The sequence below is a fragment of the Scyliorhinus canicula genome, chromosome 18 (genome assembly GCF_902713615.1).
Source record: "Scyliorhinus canicula chromosome 18, sScyCan1.1, whole genome shotgun sequence".
NCBI lineage: Eukaryota > Metazoa > Chordata > Chondrichthyes > Carcharhiniformes > Scyliorhinidae > Scyliorhinus > Scyliorhinus canicula.
Genome location: NC_052163.1, coordinates 82,692,716 through 82,718,452, shown reverse-complemented (window position 1 = coordinate 82,718,452; position 25,737 = coordinate 82,692,716). Strand labels below are relative to the sequence as shown.

Genomic DNA, 25,737 nt, shown 5'->3' with positions numbered 1-25,737 from the left:
GACCCTGTTGAACACTGCTGAGGAGAGGCAGATACCCTGTACCCCAGGGTAGGAAGGAGGCTGCCAGCCATCACCGTTCGCCAGGCTTGGACACAGATGATGTGGTCAGCGGCATGGGCAACGCCGTCCAGAGCAGCCTGCAGCGCCAGGAAAAACTGCACAACCTCCTCAGGGTGGCCAGGGTGAGTAGACAGCACTGTGCCCCTGGCACCAACCTCTGTCCCACACACTTGCTACCCTACCAGCCCCCCACCGCCCCATCCTGCACCACATGCCAGCACCCGTACCGGCCGCCATGGCTGGGTGCACTGGCCACTGAAGACTCCAGCTCCCCACCCCTGGGCACCATGCGTCGGACAGTCGAACACCGTGCATTTTCCAATTTCCCTCCCCTCAAGGAGAAGGCCGTTCATTACTGCCGGGACTGGGAAAATACTTCAGGGGGACCGCTGGGCCTGTGGCTCCTCACCACAGCAGAGCAGAGGGCCGTGGACGTGGTCAGCGGGCCCGAAGGAAAGGCAGTCACCGGGGTGGAGGCTGGCCGTGGGTGAGGCAGTGAGACCCCGCTGAGTTGCAGTTCCCCATGGCAGTGTCACCCCGCCCCCAACCACCACCCCCACACCACCCTCACACCCACACCACCCTCACACCCACAGCACCCTCACACCCACAGCACCCTCACACCCACCACCCTCACAACCTCACATCCACACCACCCTCACACCCACACCACCCTCACACCCACATCACCCCCACACCCACACCACCCTCACACCCACACCACCCTCACACCCTCACATCCACACAACCCCTACACCACCCTCACACCCACACCACCCTCACACCCACCCACCCCCACACCCACACCACCCTCACACCCACACCACCCTCACACCCACACCACCCTCACACCCACACTACCCTCACACCCACCACCCTCACACCCACACCACCCTCACACCCACACCACCCTCACACCCACACCACCCCCACACCCACACCACCCTCACACCCACACCACCCCCACACCCACACCACCCTCACACCCACCCCCACACTACCCTCACACCCACACAACCCCTACACCACCCTCATACCCTTACCACCCTCACACCCCTCACACCCACACCACCCTCACACCCACACCACCCTCACACCCACACCACCCTCACACCCACACCACCCTCACACCCACCACACCACCCACACCACCCTCACACCCACACCACCCTCACACCCACACCACCCTCACACCCACAGCACCCCCACACCCACACCACCCTCACACCCACACCACCCTCACACCCACACCACCCCCACACCCACACCACCCCCACACCCACACCACCCCCACACCCACAGCACCCTCACACCCACACCATCCTCACACCCACACCACCCTCACACCCACACCACCCTCACACCCACACCACCCTCACACCCACCACCATAACACCCACACCACCCTCACACCCACCACCCTCACATCCACACCACCCTCACACCCACCACCCTCACACCCACACCACCCTCACACCCACACTACCCTCACACCCACCACCCTCACACCCACACCACCCTCACACCCACACCACCCTCACACCCACACACCCACACCACCCTCACACCCACCACCATAACACCCACACCACCCTCACACCCACACCACCCTCACACCCACACCACCCTCACACCCACACCACCCCCACACCCACACCACCCTCACACCCACCACCCTCACACCCACAGCACCCCCACACCCACACCACCCTCACACCCACACCACCCTCACACCCACACCACCCTCACACCCACACCATCCTCACACCCACACCACCCCCACACCCACACCACCTTCACACCCACCACCACCCTCACACCCACCACCATAACACCCTCACACCCACACCACCCTCACACCCACCACCCTCACATCCACACAACCCCTACACCACCCTCACACCCTCACCACCCTCACACCCACACCACCCTCACATCCACATAGCCCTCACACCCACACCACCCTCATACCCACAGCACCCTCACATCCACACAACCCCTACACCACCCTCACACCCTCACATCCACACAAGGCCGACACCACCCTCACACCCACACCACCCTCACATCCACACCACTCTCACACCCACACCACCCTCACACCCACACCACCCTCACACCCACACCACCCTCACACCCACCACCATAACACCCACACCACCCTCACACCCTCACATCCACACAAGGCCGACACCACCCTCACATCCACACCACCCTCACACCCACACCACCCTCACACCCACACCACCCTCACACCCACCACCATAACACCCACACCACCCTCACACCCTCACATCCACACAACCCCTACACCACCCACACACCCACACCACCCTCACAGCCACACAACCCTCACACCCACAGCACCCCCACATCCACACAACCCCCACACCACCCTCACATCCACAGCACCCCCATGCTCCTGCTCCACCACCAGCCCTACACACCCCTCCCTCCTCCCCAACACACTGCACCACCCCCACTTCCCCCCTCCCCCACCACCCTGCGAACAACGCCTTGTCCTGTGTCTTGCAGGAGCTGCTGCTGATGGAGCGAAGCCCTTCAGGTGTAGCCCGACTCCAGCCACAGCCAAAGCCAGAACCCCAGGTGCCAACCGGTGATGAAAACGACTCTGACAGACGGGAGACCTCATCCTGAACCCCAGGACACCCCAGGACCCGAGTCCGGGAATGACACAGAATTCCCATCGCAGCTCTCTCCAAAACCCTCCACCATCCCGGAGCCACTCACCTCAGTTGGACATGCTGCAGTACAGCAGGTGGAGGTAGGAACTCCCGAGGGGGTGGATAGCCGGAGGGCGTGCTGACCCCAGGGAGTAGCTGCCATCCAGACAGAGTTCGGGCTTCTGGAATGGACAGTTCCATCTGAGATGCAATCGCAGAGCCAGGGGCTACATGAGGGCTTGTCGGCGAGGATTCAGCACCTGTAGGTGCAGTTGGAGGAGTCCAACCGTGTCTACAGCAGGAGGTGGTGCCAACTTTGCAATTCTTTTACCCTTTCTAAGGGTTGTTGACCAATTCGGTGTTGTTGCTGGGCTCACCCACTCAAAACCTACGATCACTGGATCAGGATTTTATTCACAGACCACCACGCACTGTGATGCTGCCCTGAATGACTTTGAAAGGTGATTTTCTGATTCTACAGCCATCACTGTTTCTACAGAGAAGCTTTGGAGCTCTTTAACCGTGTCTTATAGAGTTCTGCAGATTTGGGGCCACATTCAACATTCACATGTCCGACGTTTAATCTTCTTTAAAGTTTTCAGGGGTCCGTCGCCATTGCCACCATGTCGTATTTTGGTTAGTCTAACTTCAAAATGATGACTGAGATGTTGACTCGATGTTACATGACTGACACCATGAACATTCTCCCCCTCCTCTCCAAGTCATGTGTTCTCTTACACCATCATTTTGGAAGATGCTATTGACACAGCCCCACACGTTAACCCTTACAAACCCCAATAGCTGATCTCACGATCTGTGCTACCCATCTACCTACTATAGCTGGAGATCTCTCCACTCACAGGATCCCCACTAACTCCGTTTTCAGTGAATCCACACACCACGCCCAGACCAGCAACTTATGTCAGAGGTCATAGTGAAGTAATTCCTGGCACTTAGAACATAGACATAGAACAGTACAGCACAGAACAGGCCCTTCGGCCCTCAATGTTGTGCCGAGCCATGATCACCCTACTCAAACTCACGTATCCACCCTATACCCGTAACCCAACAACCCCCCCCTTAACCTTACTTTTATTAGGACACTACGGGCAATTTAGCATGGCCAATCCACCTAACCCGCACATCTTTGGACTGTGGGAGGAAACCGGAGCACCCGGAGGAAACCCACACACACAGGGGGAGGACGTGCAGACTTCACACAGGCAGTGACCCAGCCGGGAATCGAACCTGGGACCCTGGAGCTGTGAAGCATTTATGCTAACCACCATGCTACCCTGCTGCCCCTTAGGGGCACTTTATCTAACTATATGGGTGAAATATAAACAGACACCACCAGAAGGTTTGAAGATAGTGGGGATCATAAAAATGTAGTCTGTGTCGATTCACCAGCTACCCACCAATCCCCGACCTATCTCCCATGTTTTAGGGAGTGGTGGAAGAGTCAGGCAGCCCAATCACCTTTGTACCTATTGAGGCTCAAATTGGCCACCCATGTGGCTCATCCCATTCTGGCCACTATTTTACACACGGCAAGGGGATCCTTAGGTGAGCAATTAACCTGGATGCGGTAGTTGAAGGAGAAGATGCTGGGTAAGGGCTGTGGGGGTGATGGCGTAACTATTAAACATCCTCTGCCCCACGACCTCTCAAACCTGCCCCCCCCTCCCCCCCCAATACACTTACCTCTCTAGCTGGCCATTGCCAGGCCCAGTCAGTACTCCAGACTTACTGCCAGCCTAGCATCCATTAGTCCCCTTTCTTCAGTTTCTGGCTGTTATCTTAGCAATGACCTCTGTTCGAACTTGACTGTTATAACCCTGCATGGGAGTCATCCAGCTGAGGATAATTGTTCCCTAATGCTGACTGGGCTGTGAGTTAACCAGCACTGGTATAACAGGTCAGCTACTATTTCTAGGGCTGCTGACTCATTCTGCGCCATTAAGACAGTGGGTTGCATATAATGTCGATCAATATAATAAACACTGTCAGCAATCACTTTGATAATCTTTTTATTGCAAATATCCTGGTTTCCTGAATGTAGGCCATCCCTCACTATTGTGCTGATGTCATCTTTAATTAACAGAATCACCCCTCCACCTTTTTCTAACTTACTGTCCTTCATAAAGGTGACATACCTGTCAATATTTAAGTCCCAATCTATGTCATTATGTTGCCTTGTCTCTGTCATGGCTGTTAGGTCAGGAATCATCACATCCATATGGTGGTCAAGCAAGTCTTTCGGGACTTTTGGGAGGAAAGCGGAGCGCCCAGAGGAAACTCACGCAGACATGGGGAGAACATGCAGACTCCGCAGAGACAGTGACCCAGGCCTGGAATCGAACCCGGGTCCCCGTCGCTGTGAAGCAACAGTGCTAACCACTGTGCTACCGTGCACATCACCACACCGCCCTTATTTGAATTTTCCGGGATTCATCAGGAGGGAATAGGGGCTAGATTTCAGGCACCAACAGTCTGCCAAAAGAGTGCTGGCTTCCTTCAGGGAACTGGCATAGAATCTTTCATCATGGTAGACTGGTGCCCTGTGCAAGGAAAGAGCGGTGGAATGAGGGAAAAGTGGCAACGGACATCGTGTAGAGAAGAGAGACAGGATGGAGGCAACAGCAGGTCAGAGATTTTATCATCTTAAATAGTCACCGTGTAGCTACAGCACAACTGAGGAACTCCATGGTAACATAAGGACAGGAATAGCCTATTCAACTCTTCAAGCACTTTGGTATTCTTTCAAGGATTTGAGACTAGTTACTCATTCCTATTTGCCTTTGAGAACCAGTTGAATGCAATATTTTTCACAGAACTAAAGCACTCGTTGTGTTCAACATGAAGTCTGCTGCAAGAAGGGAACCAGTTTAATTTAATTTGGCTGTTATACACAGTTTGGCTGATATACATAGATATACACAGTTGTAGTGGTTGGAGGTCAATCATATCAGCTCCAGGACATCACTGCAGGGGTTCCTCAGGGTAGTGTCCTAGGTCCAAACATTTTCAGCTGCTTCATCAATGACTTCCCTTCCATCATAAGGTCAGAAGTGTTTGTGGATGTTTGCAGATGACTGCATAATGTTCAGCACCGTTCACGACTCCTCAGTAAATGAAGCCGTCCATGTCCAAGTGCATCAAGATCTGGTCAACATCCAGGCTTGGGCTGACAAGTAAGTGGCAAGTTACATTCACACCACATAAGTACCAAGCAATGACCATCTCCTACAAGAGAGGATCGAACCATCTCCCCATGACGTTCAATGGCATTACCATCACTGAATCTCCCACCAGTGGCGTGCAGAGGTCTGGTGATGCCCGGGGCAAATCTTGATTGTATGCCCCAAAGACTCAAGTATAAGGCCTAATATACTGAGAAATATTATGAGAAAGGAAAACATTTTGAATATATAAACACAGATGAAACATGAAATAAACGCTTTATTCGATTTTAATATAAATCAATCAAATTTATTAAGTTCTTTTCCCCAAATGATACCTCCTGTCACAAGACACCTGAACTACTTCACTTTTTACATCAGCTGTGAGAAATTATTTTTCAATGCTTATTAAAGCCAGGTTGGTCAGTCGCTCCTGTGACATAGAAGACCTCAGGTATGTTTTTATTAATTTCAGTTTTGAAAATGACCTTTCACAGCTTGCGACTGAAAATGCGATTGTAAGCAGTAATCTGTATGAAACACACAGCGTCGGAAAGACATCCCTCCCATACTGCAGTAAAGACTCCAGAGCATCTTTAGGGTCAGGGGGAACTCTATTCCCTCCAGCTCGAAGGAGCATCACAAAATCAATAATTTTGTCATATAACTGAATTGCAACCACATCATTGTCATTATAATTTGCAAAGTCTGAACATTCCTTTTTTAATTTCTCTCTTTCTTGTTCATCTTCAATCACTCCTGAATTCAAGTTCAGAAGAAAAGAAAATCGGTCACTGAGTCTTTGAAGACGGACACTGCGGTCTTCAATTTCAGTTTTTAATCTGTTCACAATCTCTACCATTACTCTATTCATTTCTTCTTGTGCCGTCAGTCCACTATCTCTTGCTAACTCTCCAGGCATTATTCTTCTTCTCCTTGTTCGTGCAATTGGTATTGCCCAATTTTGACAATATTCATTGGCTAAATCTATTGCATTGTGGATAATTTCGTCATTCTTCAAATTCAAGATATGAATAAGTCCTCTCAGATCACAAGAAGCTTCATGGAACCCCATTTTCGGATCCTGCAAACGTTTTGAGACTTTATCCACTGATAAAACTGAGTACCAAAATGTAATAAAGCTATAAACGGGAACTGTTGAATAGAGTTCAGTAGCGATCCTGCATCAGATTTAGTTTCCCTTGAAAATTCTCCTTCCAGCAGGTGTTGAAGGCTTGCAATAACGTTGTCACACTCTTCGTGGATTACTTGCACAGCATCATGGCTGGAACTCCATCTTGTGTCACACTGTCTTTTCACAGTCTGAGTGACAAATGATTTTAACACTTCCCAACGAGAAGTAGATGAAGAAAAAAAAGTAGTTTTTCTAGAATGCCAAAAAATGTAACAACAACAGGTTGCACCTCACTTGCATGGACACAGGACAAATTGAGGCTGTGGTTCTCGCAGTTCACAAACACAGCTTTTGGGTTAACTTCAAGAATTTTTGTTGAACACCTCCTCTCACTCCAGCCATAACTGCTGCGTTATCATATGCCTGACCACGACAGTCATTCATGGAAATTTTGTCTTCTTCCAATTTTTCCTGAATTTTATTTACCAGGCTGACTGCATCTTTCTTGTTGACTTGAAAAAATCCCAGAAATGTCTCCTTTATTTCTACTTTTCTGTTTTCATCAATATGAACGTAACGCAGAATTTCAGAAACCTGATCTTCATGGGCAATATCTGGAGTTGAATCCAGCATTATGCTAAAATATTTTGCGTCCTTAATTTTGGAAATTATATTTTTCTTGACAGTTTCACCAAGAAGATTGATTATTTCGTTTTGAATTCTGTTGGACAAGTAGGTGACACTTTTTGGTTTCTCTTTCCCTCTCTGCAAGTGTTTTGCTAAGATGTCATCATATTTGGCCAAAAGTCTGATTGTTGCTAGAACGTTTCCTGTATTTTCACTGACTGTCTCCCCTGGCTCTGATAACCCAGATATTCCTTCTCCTCGATGTCCACGATAGGCCAGATTCTGTTTTGCCAGACAGGATATAACCTCGACAATCCGTTCAGTTATAGCTTTCCATCTTTTCTTTTCAGCAGACATTTGCTGTTGAAGTTCAGCATCTATCGTAGTTGAATGATGGAGTCGAACTACAAGGTTCAGGTATTCCCTCATGTGAGCTCTATGAGAAGGGCTTTTCTCATGGTCAAGTATTGTTGGATTTAATTTTCTCCAAGTGGAGAAACCGTCTTCCTTTCCAAAGTTTGACACAGACAACAAATGCTCCTTTGAAAACAAAAAGCAAACAAACAAAACTAGCATGCTTTCCGATATGGAGAGTATAACAACCATTTTCTCTCCACAATTTCTCCGTTTGTGGAAACTTTATCAAACCACTGTTTGGAAAATGATCTCCCATCCTTCTCAACAAATGGACCACTTTTATTCTGATATCTTTCAGGGCCATGTTGTAATATTGTCATCTTCAAATGATCTGGAATCGGTTTCTTCAAACAGCCAAAATCGCTTCTTTGCAAAAATATGCAAATATCTTCTTTATTTTCTTCACATGGATCATCATCCTGACAACGAGACTGAGGAGAGAGAGTATTATGTTCTGACTGAGCTGAATCCGTATCAGAAAAATCCTTCTCTGCACCCACATCATCTTTTATTTCTCCAGGTTCTCCTACTTCTTTACTTCTTTTTATCCATGCATCTAATGCCCCTCTTTGATGGGACTCTTCTTCGACTCTGGCCCTCTTTTTTTTCCTGTTCTGTGCTCCACTCGGTTGTACACGAAATACTCGTAACATTTCATTTTCTATCTCAAAAACCGTAAGACGCATGAGAAAATGGGAAGAAAATGGTAAACAATCGGTCAGTTGCAGACGGATAAACCATATTTCATTTCTTTGTTCCTTCGTATCAAATTATTTCACACTGATTCTCCACTGATAATTTTGTGCAATTTATATCATAGACTTGCAAATTAGTGGTATCTGTATTCGAATATTAGCATGTTAAGGAATAAATGTCTCCTATTCCGAGATTAAATGCCATAGCAGTCCTCTGATCATCCAGGCTTCACTCTTACTACATCCCACGTAAATATTTCATTAAATATCGCCAGAAAACCTATAAAAACCGTAGTTGCACCTGTTCTAGGTAAAAGAACTAATCTAGATGCACAAAAAGCTGAAGAAAAGACGAGTTATGACTCGAGGAAACGCAGGAACGAACAGCCACGTCTGCTTGTTGCTTTGATGGTTGCACCACGTACATCATGCGCATGCGTGTGGGGGGGATGGGGAGAAGGACCATTTTCTCTAGACAGAAAGGGTACACCATGTTAAAGGAATAAAGGGCTAACAACTGCCTCTGCAGTGTGGTGAGCCTCCAAAAATTGATTTATCACCGCTGAAATTTTAAAATTACTATCTTATTTCCTTCTCTGGGGCAGCACGGTGGCCTAGTGGTTAGCACAACCGCCTCACGGAACTGAGGTCCCAGGTTCGATCCCGGCTCTGGGTCAATGTCCGTGTGGAGTTTGCACATTCTCCCCGTGTCTGCGTTGGTTTCGCCCCCACAGCCCAAAAAATGTGCAGAGTAGGTGAATTGGCCATGCTAAATTGCCCCTTAATTGAAAAAAATAATTGGGTAATCTAAATTTTAAAAAAAAAAAATTTTTTTTTTTTAAATTTTTTTTTTTTTTTTTCCCTTCTCTGATTGGATCCCCCCATCCAATGGATGCCCGGGGCCAATGCACCGTCGGCCCCCCCCTCTGCACGCCACTGTCTCCCACAATCAACATTCTGGGGGTTACCATTGATCAGAAATTGAACTGGACTAGCCATATAAATACTATGGCTACCAGGGCAGGTCAAAGGCTGGGAATTCGACAGTGAGTAACTCATGTCCTGACCCCCCCCCCCCCCCTAATCTACAAGACGCAAGTGCCTGGGTGAATGCAGCTCCAACAACACTCTCTGAAAACCCCCACCTGGCTGAACCCAATCACTGTCTATCGCCGGGCAGAACGTGGTCTTTGGCCAATCCATTGGCCACCAGCCAACCAATCAAACCGTATCCTTCTGATCTCTCAGGTGCCCGAAAGTCTGAGGTCTTCTGTTAAAAATCTCAATCTCCATTGCACAGTGTAATATTTTCAACTTTTGAGTTCCTCACTTCCTCTGCTCAATTCATAGGTACATGTCCACTAAATATCCATGGATCGAAATTGAGAATGACAAAGTAAAAGAAATGGGAAATAAGGGAATCAAAAGGAAGGACCATACACAAGGTATGACAAAAGGCAACTTTGGCAATGACAGAAATTTACTGCAAAAGCGCCCATTTCTTTAGCCACAAATAAATCTGTCACACAATGCACTCTCTTAAATTCTCCAACATTGTAATGAATGACAGCTTTTTCAAAGCCACAATAGACTCCCAACTGTTCTATGTACAGCTGACTCCTTGATCCAAACAATAGCTTTCCGCAATCTCTGAGGGTTTGAGACTTCAGTGTTGTCCAGGCTTAATCAAAATGTCCTCCATTGGCGTGTCCTCTTGCTTTGCTGGGCTGAGCAAATTGTTTGAACATCTCAGTCACATGCAAACCAGCTTCAGTCAAAAATGTCAGCCTTTCCCTCTCCCACGCTATCTGGTTGACAGCTGGATTCTCAGAATCTTTGAGCACCGTCCCTCTGTTTGTATGTACCAATAGACCTGCGATCACGGTACCCTCCTAGTCACTTGATAACTTCTGTAGCTGCAGCCACTTATTGTCAGTCAGTCCACCTCTCTGACCTGGATTTTAAACCATTTTCTCATCAAAGAGTAACTCACAAGTCCCTGAGTTTAGCTCGAAGCTCTTTTAATCTAAAATGTTTCCCATTACCAGAACTGTTCAGCTTTCCTGACGGTTCATTGAAGCCTACTTGTGACAATAAGCGATTATTATTATTATTAAAATCACACCTGCACACCATAGCAGTCTGTTAGAGGAGACCAGTATATTCTGGAATTTTCCATAAATGAATATGTGCAAATGGCCACCAGATGGCGATATTACGCTTATCTTTACTCTGTCTTCTCCAATTTGCAGCTACTGTTTTCTAAGCTTTTCCTCCAACACTTTTACTCTCTCATTTAATTTATTACGACTAAATTACAGCACAAATTCAGACAATCTCCTTGCTGACTGAACTTTTATTTTTCCCATCTGCCCCTTCCCTCCATACTGCTCCATTATTTTTACTGTTGGTCATTGCCACAATTCCCTCTTTTCTTGCTGTCACAATAGCTTCTTTTCAAAGGCTGTTGTCACCGTGTGGTTAGCTGAATTGGAGGCTTGGGTCCCCCATCCCAGTGGTTACATCACAGATGACCTACCTCTGGTTGCTCCCATGAAGCAACCAACCAATTAAGATCCTTGTACTTCTGTGCATCATTTTTCAACATTCTATCCACAGCAGTCTCCTCCCGGCTGCACTTACCACATTAAGAGATTCCGTAGGAGATCAAACCAATAGGTTGTGCAGCAGTCCATGATCACAGTCATGGCTGCTCCAGTGTTAACCAGCACCGTCTTCTCCATGGGGATGAGAACATACAGTCATGTCTGTCCCCTGCCAGTTATATGTTGCTGAGTGCGATTATTCACATTGGAAATTAAAATCAGTTTAAAAGAAAGAAAATGCCTTTACGAATAAAAGTAATTGAACAAAATAAGTTTTTAGATCCAGTGAAGAGATGCAAATGCATCATTCTAAGTTCTCTGCCAGCTCTCCGCTCCCTCAGGTTCTGCAGCAGACAGTTGATCTTTTCTGAATTGACAACGAAAAATATACATCTCTAAGAATAGCTAATGCCTATAAAATCAATCATTGGAAATTGACCTAAATGTGTGGTATTTATAGCCCCCTCCCAGAGGATGTTTTGCTGCTTCTAAAATACTCCTATGGTGCGTCTTGGCCAGCTTTGAAGGATGGGATTTTAGTCCCATCCGGCATAAATGGGGGATGGGTTCCCAATATTGATAATCATTTGAATGAAGGAAATCAGTCCCTCAAACACCGGTTAGCAAATAGAGGGAAAGAGGCAATCATGCAAGGAGACAAGGAGCATTTAACCCCCAGGAAGGATGCACCCCACCTAGCAACACCGTTCCCTATTAGGCAGACAGACACTCTGCAAATTAGGAGTGGTAATACATTGCACTGATAATGGAATGTTTATAGAACTGCCCCAAATACGAGCTCACCAGCTGCTAAATTCAATAACTTCTGAGTCTGCACCCACTCTGAGTCTGGCAGCTGAACGTTAACCCTTACAGTACCACTGTTAAAAAAAAACTGCAGGATGTCTTACAAAAGGTTAATGACCCCTGGGCACAGCTATTAAAACACCTGATAGAGTCCAGACGAGAGAATATAGTGACACATTGCACGGCTTGGTATGCTCGTGAGGATGAGCACGCATACAATTTACAAGCGCAATGTCACTTAGAAAAGCAGACATCATTGCATATCACTCCTTTTTATTTTTCGGTGTTGTAGGATTAGGAATGTTAGTACAGTTGACCCATAGTCAGAGGGACCTCTTTAGGATGGGTTTAACTTCAGAACCCCATTTAACATTGGCCGTAAGACATCCCGCTAAGGCAAAGCAAATAGGAGAAGTGATCAAAGAAGCCAAAGGAAAAAAGTAATACATGGGATTTATATTGAAATAGACAGAAAAACTTGCCTGATAGAATTTTATGGCAAACAGGAAGGCAGAGTGACCTGGCAAGAGGAGCAATGGCCCGCTACATTTTTAAGACAACAATCGGCATCATTTACTCTCTTCAATCCTGGCCCAGGTACTGGCACATCTATGCGCCCAACATAAACATCATGTTGGAAAAGTACATTCTGCCCCAGCGTATAGGGTGCAGTTACTATTTAAGCCCTGCTTAAAACTATCCAGGTTGGTGCCGGAAGCAGAAAAAGGGATAGGGGGAGTGATCAATGCACTATTACAGCAAGGGGTACTGAAGAGAACACAAAGCCCCTGTAACACCCCTATACTCCCCATTCCAAAGGTAGGAAGACACAATGAGTGGTGGTTTGTGCAAGATCTCAGAGCCATCAATAAAATTGTTATCACTAAAGCTCCATTGGTGCCAGACACAAATATCATTTTGTCTTCTATTGCATATACCATATCAGCCACAATCCTCAGGAATGGGGAAAGGGCGAATGGAATAATTAAAACTGGAGTTACAAAAGTGTGTCAACAAAATGAGCTGCTATGGCCAGATGCCATACCCATAGTAATGTATGCCCTGAGAAATCAGAGAAATCATAATATGGGTTTAACCCCATATGAGATATTAATGGGACATCCCATGACAACTGGAACTAAACCCCCAATGACTCCAGCGGCAGTAGCCTTAATATGGGCAGATGAGGCATCACTAAAATATGCCCAGCCCATGTGTGAAACTGCTAAAAAAGAAACATGAAACAGGCTCAGATGCAACCAGAAGAGGGACACACACATCCTTTTAACCTGGAGTACAAGTGTATGTGAAAGCACTAAACAAAGATTCTTTTTCTCCTAGATGGAATGGATCCTATCAAGTGCTGCTAACAACCCGGACAGCCATTAAAGTAAAAGAAAAGCCAGATTGGATCCACGCAACTCGGTGTAAATTACACAATATGGAACTCTGAGAGTACTAGCGAAACGCTAACCTGAAGAGAATGGCGACGCTGCTGTTCTTATGTATTATCATATTAATCCAACATCATGTAGAGGGTAAACTGCATACTAACACCTTAATATACATGTGTCACTCATGCGGAGAGAGGGTAAATAAATCCAGTTGTTGGGTTTGTATACAAATTTCCAGATGCTCGGGGGAGGGCATCCCTGTGGGACCTAACCCATTCACCAGTAAAGAGATAGCAGAATGGGCCATAAGACAAAATAGTACAGGACGTGCTGAAATACACATTATATGTTAGATTGGAGATCAGCTGGATATATGGATCGGTTTGAGAAATGGTGGTGGCCTAGGTTTAATGTTTAATGTTTGAACCTTCCCAATTAAACTGGAGTCCCAAAAGGAAGTATATGCTTTAAGAAACATAAAACATATGGGACCCATTCAGTCGGCACGGGTCAGTGTGATCAGACCTTGAATTGACAACCCCCTATATTCCATCTTACAGTTAAAGGATTATTATTCTTTGATTGGTCAGGAGTTGAAAATCGTATGAGTGGAGGCTCCTGGGAAGGGATCCAATTAGAATAACAATGACTGATAGTAAAGGAAACCTGATGGCATATAACGGCGCATATTTTATCTGTAGCCGTAAGGTGTACCCTTGGCTACCAGAAAATTGGGAAGGCTACTGCTATTTGGGACATGTAGTCCCTTTTGTGCATCACATTCAACAATTGCAGGACCATCTCCATAACAGGACGACACAAAGTATTGTGACATGGGCACAAATGCTGGGAATAATGATACCACCATTAGGAATAGCCACTAATGCATACGAACTACGTGAACTACAAGACATCCTTGAGCAGGTAGCTAACGATACTGCAGAAGCTGTTAACCAAATAGAAACTGAGATGGTTGCTATAAGAGCAGTTGCCCTGCAGAATAGAATGGCCCTTGATTTTTGTTAGCAGAAAAGGGAGGTACTTGTGCAATGATTGGAAGTGACTATTGCACGTACATTGCTAATAACTCAGAAAAAATTGATAATCTGGTGGATCACATTTGTAGAGAGGTAACAAGATTACATGAAAATGAGGGATGGGACTTTGGCTTTGGGTGGTTAGGATCGTTGGACAGAAGATTGTGTTCTGGATTATAATCGCCATTATAATCTTAATTGTTGTATGGTTGCTGTTTAAGTGGTGCACAGTGTGCTGTACAAACATGGGAACAGCCCTAGCTGCATTGCCTCCTTAGTACCAGCCTCATAGCATGCAGGGAACTGCCATACGTTCGTTCCCCCTATATTATAAACCACCCTTCTCTATGGAGGACACAATAAGGTACTAAAAGGTGTTGATCAAAAGATCAATAAGGAGGGAACTGTGGAAGGGAAATTAATGAGTTGCCCACATGCGTATATCCTCAAGATTTATCTCTTCAAAGTTGTTTAATTCACACTATAAATATAATGGTTTTCAAGTGTATAACTCAGAGTGCTGTGGAATGGCTATGCAGCCAGACCACTCCTCTCTCTGCAAATATTTATGGAAATAAATTTCCTTATATCGAATCTCAAAGAATTGGTCTTTATTATGATTGCTACAACAAGTTATCATCACCACTTTACAGGAAAGATATAATTGCTCTAGAGAGAGTGCAGAGGAGATTTCCAAGAATGTTGCCAGGGCTTAAAACGTGCAAATCTGAAGAGAGGTTGGATCAGCTAAGATTGTTTTCCTTAGAATGGAGTAGGCTAAGTGGTGACTTAATTGAGGTGAATGAAAGTATGAGGGGCCGAGACAGGAAAGACTGGGATCAATTACCAGGAAGCATAAATTTGTGGTGATTGGTAAATGGATAAGAGGGGCATGAGAAAGATCTTTTTCATCCACTGGGTGGTGGGTGTCTGGAATTCACTGTCTAATTTGGTCGTTGAGACTGAAAGTTACAATTAATTTAAAAGGTACCTGGATCTGATTAGGTGGATTGGGCATGCTAAATTGCCCTTAGTGTCCAAAAAAGGTTAGGAGGGGTTATTGGGTTGGGGGATAGGGTGGAAGTGAGGGCTTAAGTGGGTCGGTGCACACTTGATGGGCCGAATGGCCTCCTTCTGTACTGTATGTTCTATGATCTGCATCTAAAGTGCTGTAATCTGCAAAGGCACAGACCCAGGTGCTGGAAAATGAGATTTAAATGAGTGACTGGTTTCTTTTTTCTCTTTCTAGCCAGTGCAGACATGATGGGCTGAATGGCCTATTTCTGCACTGTAACTTTCCTATGGATCTACAGTTCTAGAAGAATGTTGGATCATGGGGGAAGGGGAATCATGGGAGTAGTGAGGTTGGGTAGTGCTGTTGTAAGCAAGGGGTAAGGGCAGGATTGTTACCATAAAAATAATCGTTTATTGTCACAAGTAGACTTCAATGAAGTTACTGTGAAAAGCCCCTAGTCATCACATTCTGCCGCCTGTTTGGGGAGGCTGGTATGGAAATTGAACCCGTGCTGTTGGCCTTGTTATGCATTACAAGTCAACTGTTTAGCCCACTCTGCTAAACCAGCCCCTATGGAAATTGTAGTGAGTTTCACTGAACTTCTTCCAACTTTGAGAACTTATACTGACTCTAAACTGTTTACATTGATGTTTCTGCAGCTCCTCCCACTGCCAGTGAATGGCTGATACCCTTCCTTCCATAACAATGAAATAATTCTGCTTTAAGCATTTCAGTTGCCCTCCTCATTCTACATCCTTAGTTAGACGTGATTTTTTTTTTATTATGGGGAAGATATTAATCCCCTTGATTGATATTGAGATTCAGATCTCCTCATCCAACCTTAATTTAGCCCTCTGCAATTTTCTGAACTCTGCAGTATTAACTGCAGTTGAAACCCCCTCAGATCCTATGATCTGCGAGGTTCTAATCACTTTAAAGATAAATATTTTTAGTAGGCTGTATCTGACAGGGCAATAGCTTTTAGACAGCCAGCTGTCTAGATTGTTTATTTTAATTTCTCATCACGATTGAAAGCATTTCAAGTACCTGCTTTGACGTTAACCACATGTTGATACACATCTAGCAATGACTGACAGGTCCTCATCACATAAAGAAGTCAAGTTCTTTCTGCTGAGGAAAATAGGAAGTGAAAGCACTTATCTCCAAGATGTTTGTAAACATTGTGGTTAGCTTCACAGCAGGGTACTTGTGATACATTCAAGTGTGAAGGGAGATAAAAATAAACAATCTGGACCCCTGGCTATCTGGAAGTTATTACCCTGTCAGTTACAGCCTACTAAAATATATTTCTGATTAGTATGTTTGCAGATGACACAAAGGTTGGTGGAATTGTGGATAGCGATGAGGACTGTCAGAGGATACAATAGGATTTAGATCGTTTGGAGACTTGGGCGGAGAGATGGAAGATGGAGTTTAATTTGGACAAATGTGAGGTAATGCATTTTAGAAGGTCGAATGCAGGTAGGGAATATACAGTGAATGGTAGAACACTCAAGAGTATTGACAATCAGAGAGATCTAGGTGTACAGGTCCACAGGTCACTGAAAGGGGCAACACAGGTGGAGAACGTAGTCAAGAAGGCATACGGCATGCTTGCCTTCATTGGCCGGGGTATTAAGTATAAAAATTGGCAAGTCATTTTGCAGCTGGAGAGAACCTTAGTTAGGCCACACTTGGAGTATAGTGTTCAATTCTGGTCACTACACTACCAGAAGGATGTGGAGGCTTTGGAGAGGGTGCAGGAGAGATTTACCAGGATGTTGCCTGGTATGGAGGGCATTAGCTATGAGGAGAGGTAGAATAAACTCGATTTGTTTCACTGGAACGACGGAGATTGAGGGGCGACCTGATAGAGGTCTACACAATTATGAGGGGCATAGACAGAGTGGATACTCAGAGGCTTTTTCCCAGGGTAGAGGGGTCAACTACGCGGGGGCATAGGTTTTAGCTGCGAGGGACAAGGTTTAGAGGAGATGTACGAGGCACGCTTTTGCACAGTGGGTAGTGGGTGCCTGGAACTCACTGCCGGAGGAGGTGGTGGAAGCAGGGATGATAGTGACATATAAGGGAATCTTGACAAATACATGAATAGTATAGGAAAAGAGGGATACGGACCCCAGAAGTGCAGAAGGTTGTAGTTTAGACGGGCAGCATGGTTTGCACAGGCTTGGAGGGCCAAAGGGCCTGTTCCTGTGCTGTATTTTTTTTTGCTCTTTGTTATTTGTTTTTTTCTCTTTCAAAGTGAATAGAAGCCTCATAGATCAAATGGTCTGAGGAGGTTTAAAGCTTTGTGATGTGTTTTGGCCTTTAATGAAGTAACAGCTGCTGTTTTCAACACTTCTGTCTGAGGCAGCAGGGGTAAGGGGCTGATAAGTGAAAAAGCAGCAATATTTTTGCCTGCACTGCTCTTTAGTTTCCTGGAAGGGGTGACTGATTGGGGTGGTGGGGGGTGGTTCTTTGATATGGGGATCTCTGATATGCAGGTAACTGATAAGGGGGTCCGATATGGGGGACTCTTGTGGGGGCGGTTCTCTGGTGGTGGGCCTCTGATATGGATGTCTCTGATAGGGCGGTCTTTGATATGGGGGTTTGATGGAGAGGCCTTATGATGGGGTCCTATGGGGGTCTTTATATGGGGTTTCCAATTTGGAAGTCCCCGAGATGGGGTTCTCTGATATGGGTGTTTGTCTAATAGAGGGGTCTGATGAGTGGTGTCTGATGGGGGTCTGGTGGTACGTCTGAAACCAGAGGTCTCTGTTGGGGGTCTGATGGGGGCTGGGCTGGCGGGTCAGGTCACCCTCATGCCTGCATTTAGTGGGGCTCCACTCATCACAGCCTGCCAATCAGACAATGACCTATTTAAGCATACTCACCATTTTCTTCCAGCCAGCCAATCCACACTAATATGTTACTCCTACACCCATGAGCTTTTATTTTCTGCAATAACCTTTAATGCCTTATCAAATGTCTCCTGGAAACCCAAGTACAGTGCATCTACAGGTTCCCCTTTATCCACGACACAGGTTACTCCTTCAAATAACTCCTTTATACAAAGAATTTCCTTTTTGCAAAACCATGCTGATTCTCCCTGATTACCGTGAGTTTCTCAAAGTACCCAACTATATCACTTTTAATGTTTGACTCGAATGCCATCCCCATGACAGATGTCAAGCTAAGAGGCCTGGACTTCCGGTGGCGTCTGCGAGCGGAGCGGCCACGTTCGGAAGAAGCTCCCACCAGTCCTCGATATCACGGTCTTTTTCGGGGGGGTTCCCCGCAGATTTATTTTAAAGAAATAAACCTTTCCGGGTTGGCCCTGACTCTCTCGCCCTGTGCTAGCATCAAGGCTCCATTTCACGGAGCGGGAGGGGAGAGACTGGTCCCGGTGGGTTCAGCGGGGCAGCTGCACGTGGAGGAGGAGCGGGGATCGCGACTTGTTCCCCAAGGAGCATCCTGAAAGCCGAAGGTCTCAAATAGCACGGAGAGGAAAGGAGAACATTTTTTTCTGTTTTTTTTCTCTCTCCTGAAAACTTGAAGGAAGCAGCGGGGGCAGAGCCAAGCGGAGGCCGAGGCTGCAGGCCCGAAGCCAGGGCACGATGTAGGTGAGATGTCCCACATCGGTTGGCTGCCGCCGAGAGTGTGGTAAGAAGACTGAAGCCCGGTCTCAGGGAAATTCTGGTGGCATACAAAAAAAAAGAAGACAGAAGTTTTAAAGAAATTTGAGATTGAAGAAGGAAGGAAGAGTGAGGAAAAGGAAAAATAATAAGCCGTTAAAGCAGCGTTGAGGAAGGGAGGAAACGTGGCCTCACCATTGAATGAGAAGACGAGCAAAAGTGCTGACAAGGTGGTGGAGGACGGACCGCATGGTGGGGCCACACTACTTACAGTGGAGAAGATGACCGAGGTGATGGCGGTGGAGCTAGAAAAGCAATTTTCTAGGCACATGGAGGCTTTGAGGAAAGATATGGCGGTGACATCAAAGTCATTGATGGAGGAGGCAATCGCCCTGGTGAGAGTATCTGTGGCAAAGTCATCGGCTGTGGTGAGAGAGCATGCCGAGAAGATGAAGGAAGTGGAGGCGGCCACATCGCAGAAAAGCGACCAGCTCACCTCGATGGGGGACAAGCTGCAGAAGGTGGTGGATGTCAACAGAGGACTCCGAGCAAAACTTGTGGTGATGATGCCCACCCGATACGGAGACTTGAGGCAGTCAACATCGGGGTCTGTTGGGCTTTCGGGATCAGAATCCTGCATACTTTGTTGTATGCAGTGGACACGTCTGCGCTGCAGCTGGGATCGCTGGCTGTTGCCCAGTGGAGGGGACCTGCCGGGGCCGCATAAGGTCCAGGCTTTCCACACTGTAGACATCGCCTGCCTTTGGCTGGACATTGCTGCTTTAAATGGGCGGAGTCACAATTAGGACACGTCATGGCGCTGACGTCAGTGGGTTCTGTGCGCCGTCGCGCATGCGCAGTGCGGTCGGCCGACGTTCGCACATGCACAGTCGGGTCTTCGGCTTCATCATCCTCCCGGTCGTGGCGCGCATGCGTGGGGATCCGTGAAAAGTGCTCGAAACGGCCACTCTCCTCGATGATCAGGCCTTGCATTTTTGCGATGGCCTGCACCCTTTCTGCCTCGTGGGAGGCCAATTTTGCAGTTTCTGCCGCCCTGATGAGGGAGTAACGATTTCTGGCATGCTCATGGACAACACACGTTTCGATGGCGACGGAGAGGGTCAACTGTTTAATTTTGAGTAGCTGCTCCCGCAGGGAGTCGGACCGAAAACGATCTGATCCCGGATTATGGAATCAGCCGCTGAGTCATAATTACATGACTGCGCTAGGATGCGGAGATGGGTCAAGAAGGACTGAAAAGATTCATCCTTACCCTGAAGCCTCTGTTGGAAGATGTACCGTTCAAACCTTGACTTTGCAGTGGCTGTCGAATTTCAGCAGAACTGTCTTGAACTTCGTCTTGTCTTCACCATCGGCAAATGTGAGCGAGTTGAAGATGTGGATGGCGTGAGCCCCCGCAGTTGACAGGAACAGCGTGATCTTCCTGGCATCCGATGCAGCCTTGAGGTCGGAGGCCTCGATATACAGGAGGAACTTCTGTTTGAAGACCTTCCAGTTGGCACCGAGGTTGCCGGAGATCCGGAGTTGCGGAGGGGGCTGGATCTTTTCCATGCCGCTGGATGTTTGCTTGCTGGTCATTGCAGAGTCACTTGATGTAGGTTAATTAGAGTTAATAGTTCCCTGGTACCATGATGTGTTATCTGAGTTGGTCTAACATCGACTGCAACTTCATGCAGTGAGACTCAAATCAGGCTTCCGACACAGGAGATGGTCCAACACTGTTTTATTGAACTTGCTTGTTGATGTACATAATCTGCTGTGGGTTGACACTCTATTAATCTAAACTGATAACCTCAGACTGGCTTGACCAGACTAACTCTCTGCCACATGGAGAAGGTGTTCGTTGCCTTGTGCACTCTGTCTCTTTAGCTGTATCCAGTGAGAAGAGGCAAAGTCTTAATGCCCTGTGTGTGTTATAGTGGTAGTGTCCTGTCTGGTGATTAGTTGTACTATGTTGCGTGTGTTCATTGGTTATCCTGTGTGTCAATCACTGTCTGTCTGCATCTCATTATATCCATGAGTGGATATTATGACAGGACCAAGCTCATTGGTCGTTAAGGCCGAAGCCCAAAGTGAGTAAGCCACCAAGAGCAGTAATCATCTGTTTCCATAAGTACTGCATGAAGGAGAAGGTGTTAAGCTGGGCGAAGCAGAAGAGTGAGGTGCAGTGGGATGGTACCGGAGTTCGGATCTACCAGGACTTGACGGTGAAGTTGGCAAAAAGACGAGCGGCATTCCGGCGAGTGAAGGCAGCACTGTACAAGAAGCGGGTGTGATTTGGTATGGTTTACCCGGCGAAGCTGAGGGTGACGTATGATGTCAAAGACTTATTTCGAGACAGCGGAGGCGGCTGAGACGTTCGTGAGAACAGACAGACGTGAGGAGCGGAGCTGGAAGAGAGACTGTGGACTGTGATTGGGGAGCTGGGAAATGTGTAAATGCTATAACTTTCTTTTTTACTGATGTGTATTGTAATTTACTTCTCTTCACATTGTTACAGAGTTCAAGTTATTGGTTGGGTTCATTGGCATTCTGTTTGCGACGGTTATATCTTAGTTTAGTGAATTGTATGGGTTGGATTGTTGTTTTTGTTTTTTCATTCTCTGGGACTGGGTGGGAGGGGATAGTATACCTTGGCAGGGGGAGCCACGTGCGCTAGCTAACTAAAGTCGGCTAGTGAACGGAGATGAGGTGAGAGGAGGGCTGCGGACAGGGCAAGTTTCGATGGGCCTATGAGGCAGGCAAGGGGCGGGAAGGGATTGATGCTGGGAGAATGTAGGGGAGGTTCTTGGGGGGGGGGGGGGGAAGGGGTTCGATGTTCATAATGGATAGGGGCGGGTCAGGCTTATGGGGCAGGGCCTGGTGGTATGATGATGATGGATAAGAATGGTGGGGGGGGGGGGGGGGGTTGAGAGACCCCCAGTTTGGATAGTGACGTGGAACGTGAGGGGGTTAGGAGGTCCGGTCAAGAGGTCAAGTGGGAAATGTTTAGATACATGCAGGTTCGAGATTTTGCCAGAAGGGAGGTACAGAACCTTTCAGAGGAGCCGGCCTCCGCATTGCTGCAGGAGGTGCTGACGACAGGGGGACTGGAGAAGGGGGAAGTGTCGGCGGTCTACGGAGCTATTTTGTAGGAGGAGAAGGCACAACTGAAGAGATCAAAGCAAAGTGGGAGGAAGAGTTGGGAGAGGATATGGAGGAGGGGTTCTGGTGTGCGGTGCTCCGGAGAGTGAATGCCTCCACCCCGTGCGCAAGGTTGGGGCTGATACAGCTGAAGGTGGTATACAGAGCACACCTCACGAGGGTGAGGATTAGCTAATTCTTTGAAGGCGTAGAAGACGGGGGGGAGGGGGGGGGGGGTGTGTGTGTGCCCCGCTAATCATGTTCATATGTTTTGGTCCTGTCCAAAGCTAGAGGATTACTGGAAGGAGGTTTTTAGGATAATTTCCAAAGTGGTGCGCGTAAAACTGGACCCGGGGCCCCGGGAGGCCATATTCGGGGTGTCGGACCAGCCAGGATTGGAAACGGGTGCAGAGGCAGATGTCGTAGCCTTCGCCTCGTTGATCGCCCGAAGGCGGAACCTGATGGGTTGGAGGGCAGCCTCTCCACCCTGTGCCCTGGCAGACGGGGGGACCTGGTGGAATTCTTGATTCTTGAGAAGGTTAAGTTTGAACTGAGGGGAAGGATGGAGGGGTTCTACAATTCATGGGCATTATTCATTGTGCACTTTCAAGAACTGGATGACATCGAACATTAGTTGGGGGGGTGGGTGGGAGGATTGGGGGAGGGGGGTGATGGGTGTTAATGGTGGCCATGGGTGATTCCTGATTCCTTTTTGTCAGTTGTTTATGTGAACATGTGGGCTCATGTTTTGGGTTTAGTGGGAGGATGGGATCATTGTTATCGATATGGTGATTGACATATTTGTTACTGATTATTGTTTATTACTGATTATTGTTTACTGTTGGTGGGTGTAAATTTGGGAGAAAATGTAAAAGAGGAGAATAAATAAATATTTTTTAAAAAGCTAAGTGGCCTGTAGTTTACTGTTTTCTGCTCACTTTCTTCTTCAATAGAGGAGTTATTAGTCGGATGGAAATGTTCCAGGATCGAGGGAAGTTTGGAAAACTACCACCAATGCACTTACTACCTCACGAGCCATCTCATGTAAAACCCTAGACACTTTTTCATCAATCTAAATTGTTCATTTTGAATAAAAAGATTCTCAAAGTGATTGCAGACAGTGTTTATTATATTGCTCGACATCACCAGTACATGCAGCCCATTGTCTCTACACAAGTTGGATGATGTGGTTACATACATTAAATACACAATGGGTTTGGTCTTTATGTGAAGCTATAAAAATGTGCAAAAGCTGTTATTATTCCACTTTTTAAACTTGCAGCAGAAAGTTAAAGCAATGGCATAGAATGAGTAAGCAGCAGCAGAAATGTTTCCGTCATTCTTTCGGGGAGAGTTCCATGAAGCTTTGGATTAATATGTGGCTCCTTACACGGTTGGATAGACTGCATGTCTTGTAATTCCGCAGTTTCTCCACACACCCTTCACCATTTTGATGTAACCTCGATCCCCCCACCGTGTTCCCCAACTGGAAAATAAGAAAGTATATTAACATCACAGTTCTATTGAAGTGACAGATTTGGAAAACTGAGGAGCTTCACACTGGAAGTTTGATGGCTGGTTGTGCAGTCCTTCAACCGATACCAAAGCATCCCCCCTCCCCCAAAACCACTGTTGTCCAGTGCCATCAGCAATAGACCCCCACTACCCCTGTCAGCAGTCAAAAAATTTATTTCCATTGAAGTTGTTACCCAACCATTACCCTACCATTAACCCTTCGCATCTGCATAAACATATTGGGGGAGATTTCTCCCATCCTCAGCGGCGGGTATTCCACCGATGGAAGCAGCATGCCATTGGTCAGCGGTGGGATCTTCTTGTCCTTTAACTGTCAATGGGGTTTCCCGCCACTGGTGATTCCGAGGGCAAGGGGTCACTAATGGCGGGGCTGGAAGATCTGCCAGTGGGAAGGATCGGGTAATCTCACCCATCATTTAGCGTTGCTGGCATGGACGCATGGACTGCAACACGGAAATGGGAAATTAAATCCAACTGCTCTGTGCTGTTATTCCTTGTCCACATGAGCCTCCTCCCATCCCTCTTCATCAAACCCTATCAACCTATACTTCCATTCCTTTCACTCTCATGTTTATCTTCGCCATCAATGTATCTGTGTTATTCAGCTCAACCACTCCTCGTGGTAACATTTCCCCAATTCAACCACTCTCTGGATAAAGAGATTTCTCCTGTATTTCTGATTGATTTATTCACACAATCATAGAATCACTACAGTGCAGGAGGCTATTCGGCCTATCCAGTCTGCACAAACCATCTGAAAGAACACTCCACCTCGGCCCAAGCCACCCCACCCCCATCCCATCATCCAGTAACCACACCTAATCTTTTGGACACTAAGGGGCAATTTAGCATGGCCAATCCACCTAACCTGCATATCTTTTGACTGTGGGAGGAAACCGGAGCACCTGGAGGAAACCCACGCAGAGATGAGGAGAAAGTGTAAACTCCACACAGACAGTTACGCAAGGCCCGAATTGAACCCAGGTCCCTGACACTATGAGGCAGCAGTGCTAACCACTGTGCAACCATGCCACCCGTATTGTGACTATCTTATATTGATCGCCCCCAGAAGAGGAAACATTTTCTCCTTTCTGACATCGAATCCTTTCATAATCTTAAAGTCCTCCATCAGGTCACCTCTCAACCTTCTCTTTTCTGAAGAAATGAGCTCCAGCCTGTTCAGCTTTTTCTGAGAAATTTCTCCTCAGTTCCAGTTTTATCCTTGTGAATCTTTTCTGCAGCTTCCCCGGTGCCTTTGGATAGTAATCAGCAGGGGGAATTTTGGCGGATGATTCCCTCCCTATCCCAGGAAGACTGAGAGTAAATCCAGTTCTCCTGTCACTGCCCCAGCTGTGATCTTGTTGTTTTTATAAAGTACATACCTGTTTTTAACCAGCCAATACTTGCTTCTTCTCTCACGTCCATATCCAACCACCAAGACTGCGTGGTTTACTCCGTGGTTACGGCACCGACGATACCTGTAGATTCCTGTAGATAGACTTTTATTTTGAATATGATATAATTGTAAAATATAGTTATTTTTCCCTTTCAAACAAGTTTTACTTTTCATCATCATTTCGGTCTAATTATCTTCTGGAATACAATCCACTCTACAAAACTCAGCTCCTTTTGTCACATTATTTTGTCACTTTTATTGACTTTTCACATTATAAATCCCAATATTCTCACATCTGCCATTCCTGCCCCTCTGGACACAGCTTTAGTTTCTTTATTTATTCCATTACCATTCCTTGGCCTTTCAT

The 25,737-nt window shown here is 46.8% G+C and overlaps 2 protein-coding genes across 2 annotated transcripts in view; one reads left to right on the top strand and one right to left on the bottom strand.

Moving 5' to 3' along the window:
• LOC119952927 overlaps positions 1-25,737 on the top strand; it is a 1,042,551-nt gene that overhangs the window by 353,318 nt on the left and 663,496 nt on the right.
• Positions 23,546-25,737, bottom strand: part of LOC119953601 (procathepsin L-like) — a 32,572-nt gene continuing 30,380 nt past the window's right edge. The window contains exons 7-8 of the mRNA XM_038778021.1: positions 25,357-25,462; positions 23,546-23,924 (exon numbers count right to left, since the gene is read on the bottom strand). Coding sequence (XP_038633949.1) covers positions 23,825-23,924; positions 25,357-25,462 — 206 coding nt within the window. The 3' untranslated portion in view covers positions 23,546-23,824. The remainder of the gene's footprint in view (positions 23,925-25,356; positions 25,463-25,737) is intronic.